Source organism: Lepisma saccharinum, chromosome 28 (genome assembly GCF_977018435.1).
Source record: "Lepisma saccharinum chromosome 28, izLepSacc3.1, whole genome shotgun sequence".
NCBI classification, from domain to species: domain Eukaryota; kingdom Metazoa; phylum Arthropoda; class Insecta; order Zygentoma; family Lepismatidae; genus Lepisma; species Lepisma saccharinum.
In genome coordinates, this window is record NC_139256.1 from 23,822,362 (window position 1) to 23,832,554 (window position 10,193).

At 40.3% G+C, this 10,193-nt stretch overlaps 1 protein-coding gene across 2 annotated transcripts; it reads left to right on the top strand.

Moving 5' to 3' along the window:
* The first annotated feature begins 346 nt into the window (after positions 1 to 346).
* LOC145980957 (uncharacterized) lies at positions 347 to 5,136 on the top strand. 2 transcript variants are annotated; one of them, XM_083114044.1, is made up of 2 exons: positions 347 to 545; positions 3,555 to 5,136. In XM_083114044.1, exon 2 carries the CDS (start codon positions 3,570 to 3,572, stop codon positions 5,130 to 5,132), a length of 1,563 nt encoding a protein of 520 aa, XP_082970170.1. In that variant the 5' UTR covers positions 347 to 545; positions 3,555 to 3,569; the 3' UTR covers positions 5,133 to 5,136. The 2 variants fall into 2 exon arrangements, with proteins under 2 accessions (XP_082970170.1, XP_082970171.1); XM_083114045.1 differs by having other exon boundaries at positions 3,644 to 5,136.
* The last annotated feature ends 5,057 nt before the right edge of the window (positions 5,137 to 10,193 follow it).

Below are 10,193 nucleotides of genomic sequence, written 5' to 3' on the forward strand. Positions count from 1 at the left end.
GGCGTCCCTGTTTCTAACGGCCAACAAAGCCATTATTACTGATTTGCAAAATTGCAAACACACTCACCAAAAAGCACATCCCTTTAGCTATCTGTATGCTTCGACGCATTCCAATACCCCTGGAAACAAAATTACAATCAATGATAATGTATGATCACAAACTTTACAATGCTCTACTGAAAAATCAAGAAAACTGAGATACGCTTCTTTATCTCGGTAGGGACGATATTAATCACTTCTTGATTGTTAGTGTGACAATAACAATACAGCTGTTGCTATAGATACGTAAATTTCTGTTGTTGAACGTGGTGAAATTTAGTCAATTCTGTGACCCGTAAAAAAACCTTTGAATTTCAACTCGAGGAACTGTCGAATAGTCTTGAGAGTGCAGGCGAATGAAATTCCTCAGAGCCGTCGTTGTAGCTTTCAGACGCTTCATGAGTGTTCTGGAGCCCAAATTCAAGAAAAATAAAATTAAGTTTCTGATAGGAAATGTTGAAGAAACTATATGAATGGTAAAGCCCAAAAGGATATTAATGTCTTAGGTAAGCTAAATGACCACTAATTTAGCATGTAAGTCAAACTGCACTGAGGTTTAATGTAGGTTTCATCATATCTTCTCTTTTAACATCTTTATTCTCTTGTCTTCGTCTGCTTCCTTCTCCATTTCTCTCCCTTATCTCGGGCATTTCCGTGGTGGTAGCACGTCGCCTTGTAATCGAGGTGTCCCGGGTTCGGTGGAGGCACATAGTGGTTCAGATCACATTATAAACCGTAGGTCCAGTCCCGATTAGCCTAACAGTGCATAAAGTGGACTTAAAACACCAAATCAATCTCACTCTTCTCTCAAATCACAATCCTGTCTTGGGCGACAAAATATCTATCTACAGGGCTGCATTCGTGTATCTTACTTGATCTCCTTTCTCTCTCTCTCTCTCTCTCTCTCTCTCTCTCTCTCTCTCTCTCTCTCTCTCTCTCTCTCTCTCTCTGTTATTCGTTAACACTATTTCCTAATCTCTTACCTTCATTCTCCTCTTTCCGCAATCCTCTTCTCATGATCTCTCACTTCCTCTGTGTGTCGCCCACGTTTTCCATCACTCCCTCTCTTTTTCACTCTCTCTTCTTCTGTCTCTCTACATTCCTATCTTTCTCGCTTCTCACTCCGCCTCATCTTTTCTTCTCCCTTTCTTTCTCGCGTTCTTTCTCCCTCTTACTTTTCTTCTATCTCTGTCTCTCTCTCTCTGTCACACACATTTTATATTTCTTCATTTTCATATCTCTCTCTCTCCTTGAGCGTTGACTTTCATTACAATCCATGTTTAGGACTAACATCTCCTGCCCGTCATGTTTCCATGTTTTCAACAATATGACGGACCTGCGCTTGATACACACGGCTAGGGATCTCCCTGTGCCTAACCTATTTCTTTCATGACCAATTATACACAGGATAACTCCTTCACATTTTGTAGGGGGTGTTAAGGGACATTTGACTCTTCATAGTTCATGTAATGGGGCTTTTGTCAGTCACATAGTTACACATATTATTTTGTATCTTCTGATCCCATTGCAGTCCCAGAATGATTTTTTGATATGTTTTAGAGTATGGTATGAGGGACCAAATATATTTTTTTCACGATTTTTGGTGATGACATGTTTTGAGATATTCAAGGTCAAATGTCAAGGTCACGTGACAAAATTATATTTTTATCCAAAGGTAGGCTTGTTATATATCACTGGAAAGCTTGTTTAATTCCCTGTACAATAAGCTTTATTTGAGCTTCCTAGGCGAAATAGGGGCGGAGTTACAGCACATTTAGTATAGCTAAGCGGGCTCAAAAAAGGCAATTTCTGCAAACTTTGACATTGAATAATTTAACAATTACAAGACGCACGAGACTAAAAATTTTCATAGTTACTAAGTTCTATGCATAGTTTCAACTCCCCCCAAATTTCATGAAAATCGGAGATGGTCAGGTTAAAAATTGCACATATCTGTGTTGATTTGGCATGGAATGACTCACAGGCGTAATCCTTAACTCAATTAGATTGATGCATAAGAAATTGCATAAGAAATTCAAAGGTATGTGGATGTCACAAATGATTGTTCACAAGTGTTCAATATGCGCACCGCCTGTGACACGGCACACGTCTAGTCGGTAGTCAAGCTCCAGTCAAACACGCTGCAGCATGTCTGTTGTAACAGTCTGCAGTGCGGCGGTGAATCTCTGCTGGAGTTTCTCTAGGCTTGTAGGAAGAAGGGGGACACAGTAGAGGCCCATAACACAGCTCCAGAGAAAAATTACAAAGGTCAGGTCTGGTGAGCGTGGCGGCCATTTCAAAAGCACATTATCTTCATCACTAGCACGCCCGATCCATCGTCCTGGCAGTCTCATTGAGATAACGCCCGCACTGTGAGCTTTCAGTGAGGTGGTGCACCGTTCTGTTGTAAAATAAAGTGTTCATGTTCGTTTGCAATGAGTGTATTCATGAGCCAGGTCTGAAGCATTTGGAGATTATCATCGCAGGTCACATTTCCCGCAAAGAAAAACGGGCCATGAAGATGATTCTCGGAGATGGCACAGAAGACAGCCAAATTTGGTGAGTTTCTCAGTTGCTCGTGTGTGGAATGGGGATTTTCTACACCCAAATGCGAACATTATTCGTGTTGACTTTGCCATTCGTGTGGAATGTGGCATCTTCACTCAATACAAGACATGTATCAAAGTTGTCTTCATACCACATTACACATTGACGTTTGAGGTGTTTGCACACATACTGTTAAATTTTCAGATCATTTGCACGAGATTTGATAACGTTATTATTAAATTATAAAATGATATCATTTTTTTTAAACGCCCGATACTTGGTAAGAAACGTTGGTGTTCATATGTCTGAATCAAGGGTGGGAGCACCTGATCCCCTGGAATAAGGGAAGATTGTTTACCCTTTATCTACTCTTCTTTCTACATTTACACCTCCCTTTCTCAGTCCTGCGATCTTTTTGGTCAAACTTATCTTTGTCGTCGATCATTTCGTTCACTACTCTCTCTCTCTCTCGTGTTGCTATTTTTTATGTAATTCTCACTATTGTTTCATTTACATCTCCCTTTCGATTCTTTGATTCTCTTCTCTATCTTTTTGTTGTACATTTTTTGTATTTCTTTTTCCTTTTTGTGTGTGCATCGCCTCTATTATTTCCCTTCTCCCTGCATCTCTATTTAAACATGTCTTTTGTCCTAAGAAAGAAATGTTTTATTCAGAAACATGAAGTCACACTGGCTTCAACATTCCCCTCTTTTTAATTTGTCCCCTAATGGAAAATTGTCTGTGGTTACACTTTGTGGTTTATCGTCACCACTGTTTTTTTAATCCAGACATGCTTTCTTCTACTCTGTTAAATCCGTTTTAGTTTCTTGTCGATAAAGGAGTCACCCCGCTCATAATGTGACGGGGCAAAGCACAAAAAATTAACCACATTTCAATCAATCAGTAATCTCAATAAAAATATGTTCCTTTGTCTCATCGTACTGTAGCTTTATACTTTTTTCTTCTAGGTCGGTGTGTGTGAGATGACAGTTTACTTTAAACAGCCTCCTCACACATTGTACTTCTTTTCTCTCTTTGCCTCGCTCCCCGTCCTTAGAAGATTGGAGGAAGACTACAATTACTACTCTTGCACCAACAAGTGGCTTCTGGATCACATCCCGTCTCAGATATTGTACGACCTCATGGAGGCGGCATTCGTTAGGTTCTACGTCTCCAACATCGGTCCCCTGAGAAGAATTCTCCACGGTGCGGTGACGAACCCTCTGAACAATAGATTGCTGTTTGCACCCCGTTTGAAAAGGGCCCTGATCTTCGCCAATAGTGAGGACTACCCTTTGCTAGCAGCAAGATGCACGAAGCTGCATGACGTCACGTTGGTGAACGCGAATAATGTGTTCTACTCTGATGTTGCGACACTCTTTGATTGCACGCTTGTCGTCAAGATGTATCACATGTGCCGGATATATGAGATCATGTTACATGACTTGGAGCTCAGGAGGTACTTGTATAGTAAGATAGTGTACAGGTCTGGTGCGAGGTCATGGTTCCAGGTGCCGCATCCTGAACTCCGTTGTTCCATTCCGGTACCAGTGTCAAGTTTCAGCTTGCACCCTCGCCGGGTCCAGCTGTACTTGTCCGTGCTGGTCGGGATCACCATCCAGGATGTCCTGCGTATTCTGGAGAACTTTCCAGGCGTCAGGATGCTCCAGTACGACTATCTTCTCCCAGCTTTGCATTACCTGTACGAAAGAAGACAACACGAGGAGATTTTTTTCGATCTTAGGAGTCTGAACATTAGGTTTTTCAATCTTCAGCAAGATGGCCTCTTCTCGGACAGTTCAGTGGCTGCCCATTCCATATCAGCAGCCGTGGAGATGTGTCCGAGGCTAGCGTCAGTGTCCGTGGACTTCGGGTTCACGGACATGCCGTCTCCTGAAGAGATCTTCAGGCCATTGTCGACTCTGAAGCACCTTGAAGAAGTGTCCTTGACAATGTGGGACCCGTACGCTGATGATATAAAAGTAGAGCTTTACAGCTTCCTACAGAAACGAGGCGTCAAACTTAAAATCTTGCAGTTGACCTGCCTGTCCGGCTTCGACTTGGAGGCCGTACTGGCGTTCTGTCCGAACTTGCTGCAGCTGAGATTTCACATGAACCAAAACCTTCTGTTTGAAACTGTCGAGTCAGCTCGCATGCAAAAACTGAGCCAGTTACGAGTTCTGAACGTGCGAAATATCCACGACCGGATTGACCCTATCCCAAACTACATCTGGAGGCACCTTCTATCGTGTGAGACCCTCCGGGTGGTCGATCTTTACTGTGTTAAACTCCCTCATGAAACATTGGACATAGTTACCGACAGGTTCTGGCAACACTTGACATTCTTTTCCATAGAAAGATGCATGCAGTTTTTGCTAAGCCATGCATTTTCTCTGGTACATTTTGCAAAGAAACTTTCAGTGTTGAGGATATACAGGTGTTTCCAATTCCGAAACATAGATAGAGACATGATGGTGAACTATCTTCTTCACAACGATGTTGACATAGAATTTGAATACGTTAATCCGCTCTTGAGAATATTTTAGTAATGTTGTAACCTTTTATAAAATATAATTATGTGATTTGAATAGTTTTATTTTCATATCAATGCCAGAGTTTCACGAAAAGAACGAAACTGTTCGCTTTCAGGGTAACCATAAATATAAATGTATGGTAGTCCTATTGCCACAGTACCACGAAGGAACCATCCAACTATACCCTGTCCCAGCTAACTGTAGAGCAGGGCAGCGCATATTGGCAGAGGAGGAGGAGGAAAATCGAGTGGTGAAAGCGCAGTGTTGCCAACCGTACGGTCCAGACCTTAGTCCGTACGCAAAATTCGCGGCTTGTCAAAATTTCTACTTGCTGTTTTATTCCTAATATTTCCCTAAGAAATTCTAAAACCAAGCCTACGGAACTGGAGACAAGGATACGGTCCGTTTGCCATGTGCGTATGGTATTATCGTTTTCAAAAGTTGGCAACGCTGCAGAGCCAAGTGGGTAACTCCCGTCGCCCATTATACAATCCCGTTTCTCTCACTGTTCATTGGTGGAGCCGTCTCACGTCACTACTTGCGCAGAGACTTGTTCTCGCTCGCCTGGTCTACAGTTAGCTGGTACGGAGTTTACCTACCCAAGCACAGTGTTGTCATATGAAGGGATATTTCTATCAGCGAAGGGAAATTCAGGTAATACAAGATAAATTTTATTAAAACTATCTAAATTCCAGGAAAGTTTCAAGATGCCCATCCTACATATTAGATTCAAGCTTCTTGAAGAGGGAAACACATTTTACTTCCTCTCGTCTCAAAAAATATACCACTATCGAAAATCAAAACCTTTCCATTATCTTTTAAGAGTAATACAACACACCCACTATAAATTAATAGTGTTAACTAATAGCACTATATCTTTTGAAGTGTAGTGTATAGCAATTTGATTGATTCTTTTTACTTCGCTTTTTGTGCCACTTTTGGCTAATTTGCGACGATGGGGAATGGGGATGAGTGATGACATGATGAAACTGATGAATTGACACTCACAAACATCCATGCCCTGGCCGGGATTCGAACCGGGGACCCATGGCGTCGTAGCGCGATGTGCTAACCACTCCGGAACTGAGACCGGCCACGTTATCTATCAGTCCCTCCCTCTTTTTCATTCAATCAATAAATCCTAATATGTCTGTAAATGTTGATGTTTGGTTAATGAAGAAAATACTTTATTTTTGAAGTTTTGTGAGTGGGATTTCAATGTTTCTAAGACGAAGGGAAATATTGGACGATAAAGGGAATTTTGAACCTTTAAAGGGGAATTGTGTTCTCATATTCTGGCAACACTGCTAAGCATCATCAGTTTTCGGTGCATCAGCGCGACAATAAACAGCCTTAGGAGGAAAGAGTTGCACTCGACAATCCACACCATCGAGCTCACCGCGTCAGGAAAAGAGGACTGATGCTTTATGAAATTGGCGATTTTGACTACGTTGAAGTTCAAACAGTGAACGAATTAGAACTGTCGCTTTTCGAGGTCATCCATTGCTGAATGTACACAGGAAATGGATATATTGTCACTTCCCCTTTGAGATAAATGACGATTATTATTATTAACATTAGAGGAAATCATTAAAGATATATAGAAATAACATATTTATTTCCTCACACAACTATTTTCCCTGTTCAACTATTGGCAACACTGAATTTTTACTTCTTACGTTTGTTATTGTATTTGGAAAATCATTGCGTTCTGAAGAAAACTTTATTTTTTATGCGGTTGATCCAGTCTCTAATAAATGGATAAATTGCGGCTACCCGGGAAGGAGAAAGGGTAGAGGCGGCCAGAGCGTGGTTCTGATCACATCACCTCGGCAAAATATCCTAGATACCTTCCCATATGTTGTAATGTTCTTGATGTAAGCTCTACCTGTAACTCTTACGATATACATCAATGAACATCTTCCAAGAGAGTTCAGGAGTTGCGCCTTCTTGTCTAAAGATTTAATGTGAAATTAACGAGACGAAAGTGAATATTTATGAAACTTGTGAACATTCTGCATTAAATTTGTTACGTCTTACTATTTTCTAACCGAAAATAAAATATATTTTTATGCATGCTTTTAGTAACACAATAGTCAAATGTATTGTCGGCATTGATACCCTTTGCAAGCATACGATACTTGGTATCATGAACATTTTGTGATATAATATTAAATATGATTGTTATAATCAGGGAACGGATTTATATGTAGTAAAAATGTGCTAAATATGTAAATACATATTTACTTATTTTCACCAAAATATGGAATTAAATATGGACTTAAAATTGTAAAAAATTACCTTTTTATTAATATAAGACACTGCACGTGTTACATAAAATACAGTCTCGGTCTTGTAAAAATTATCGTGACTGTCTTGAAGAGAAACCAGAAGCGTGACACAAAATCGTTGCTTCTGGCGCTGCAGTCCCATACGTGTGTCACAAAATCGTTGCTTCTGGCGCTGCTGTCCCATACGTGTGTCACAAAATCGTTGCTTCTGGCGCTGCTGTCGCTACGTGTGTCATAAATTCGTTGCTTCTGGCGCTGCTGTCCCGTTCATGTGCCCCAAATCGTTGCTTCTGGCGATGCTGTCTCGTACGTGTGTCACAAAATCGTTGCTTCTGGCGCTGCTGTCCCGTACGTGTGCCACAAAATCGTTGCTTCTGGCGCTGCTGTCCCGTACGTGTGTCACAAAATCGTTGCTTCTGGCGCTGCTGTTCCGTACGTGTGCCACAAAATCGTTGCTTCTGGCGCTGCTGTCCCGTACGTGTGCCACAAAATCGTTGCTTCTGGCGCTGCTGTCCCGTACGTGTGTCACAAAATCGTTGCTTCTGGCGCTGCTGTTCCGTACGTGTGCCACAAAATCGTTGCTTCTGGCGCTGCTGTCCAGTACGTGTGCCACAAAATCGTTGCTTCTGGAGCTGCTATCCAGTACGTGTGCCACAAAATCGTTGCTTCTGGCGCTGCTGTCCAGTACGTGTGTCACAAAATCTTTGCTTCTGGCGCTGCTGTCCCGTACGTGTGCCACAAAATCGTTGCTTCTGGCGGTGCTGTCCCGTACGTGTGCCACAAAATCGTTGCTTCTGGCGCTACTGTCCCGTACGTGTGCCACAAAATCATTGCTTCTGGCGCTGCTGCCGGGCGCACAACTAATAGAGAGTGTGGGGCTGCCCGACTTCGGACTCTCATCCAAAGTTGACAAAATAACGTTTGTAACAATCTTGATCCGATGCTTGAGCTCTTATTCTCTATTGTTGATAACAATTATAAAAAAACCTGAATTACAGAAAACTTGTAATTAACGCAATTGTAGGGTATAAAAAAGATGGAAAACTTTCGGTTGTTTAACGTCGCTTCGGGCTTTGTCAGTTCACCGAACTCTTTCGGTCACACGGGGACATGTATTTATTGCGTGAATATGGAGTATATGTTGAGAAATGTTTTGAAACATGGAAATAATATGTACTAATAACTAAAATATGTAAAATATGAGTCAAAACGTAATATGGAAAATAAAGACTGAATTTTTGGAGTCTACATGTAATGATGTGCAAAGATAATACAAAATATATCTAATTTCAGCTTCATATATAAATATGTATTTACATATAAATCCGTTCCGTGGTTATAATGTTACTGGGGGATAGACACATCCCTTGTACATTTTCTCTTGTTGCTAAGGATTTCGGTGTCTTGTATGTCTGGCACATGCGTGACGATTTTAATTTCTTCAGCAAAAGTTTTAACCTTCCCAGCGCTTTATCAACAATGTTGGGAGATGTTTTAACTAATGTTTTTAGCTTTCCAATTTCTGTGAAGAAATATGTTTGTATTTCCTTACCTTTTCAATGCGTTGTGAATATTCTGCGCACGTCTCTCTACAACCTGCACATTTAATAATTTTTAGAGGATTTTCACACTTCTTTTTTAACTCTCAGATATGGGTTTTACATAATGGGATTTTCCCAGTACACATCGATGGGTGCCGAGAACAAAAAAATTAATTCATCATCATCTTCTTGTGTATGTGGGGGGGGGGGGCGCTCCCAGTTGGGCCTGGCTTACTACAAAAGTAGGGTTTGGTATATTTAACCAAAGTTTGTTCATTTTTTAACATTTTACACCTATTTTGTGCCTATTACGAACATTTTACACCTATTTCGTGCGTATTGTGAATATTTTTACACATTTCACGTGCTCATTCCGAACAATTAAAACCTATTTTGCGCTTATCTCTAATATTTACACCTATTTTGTGCTTATTTCGAACAGTTTTACATCTATGTTGTGCTTATTTCGAACATTATAAAAAAAATTGTCCATCAATGTTTAACAAGCAGTCAATACCGTAATGCATTTACTAATTATACGAAATCTAGTCAACGTTAAAAACTGATTGATTGATTTCGTTTACTTTTCTTCACGTTTCTGCCACTTTTGGCTAATCATGAAGGTGAGGGTGAGTGATGATATGATGAAATTCACGAGGAGCACTCACAAAGATCACCAATGCCAGGATTCAAACCCAGGACCCCTGGCTTCGTAGAGCGCTGTGCTAACCACACCACCACGGAGGATGGCATTTTCAAAATAATGTTGAATAAAATCAGCACTGAGGTAGAATTGAGCATCAAGGGTTTAGAAGGGGAAATGAAAAATATACGTGTAACAAAAAATATATTATCTTTTTCTATGTACAGATGGCACTAGGAATATAATTATGAATAATAGTGTCTTGCCAAAGTAATTGGCTCGCATGTCCTTTCGCTTAGTACCTACGAGTTGAGAATATATGTGGTGATAAAACATGTAGTTTGTTACATACACAAAATGTACATTATTTTTAAAACATTCAAGAAGGACGTATTTTAAGAAGTTACATTATAAGTATTCTCTTATAGCTCAGCCAGAAAATTATGAAATACTATAATTTTTAAGTGTTAGGGCAATAAATTTGTATTAGTTTCCATATCTTGAATTTTCTTTCTGAAAATTAAGCATTTTGTAGATGTGTATTTTTTCTTAAGTCAGGAAATCACTTTCTCGTATATATCAGTAAAATTTATCTTTG

Bases quoted from the DNA above. Each gene is read 5' to 3' on its own strand.
- LOC145980957 (XM_083114044.1), top strand. From the start codon at position 3,570: ATGACAGTTTACTTTAAACAGCCTCCTCACACATTGTACTTCTTTTCT.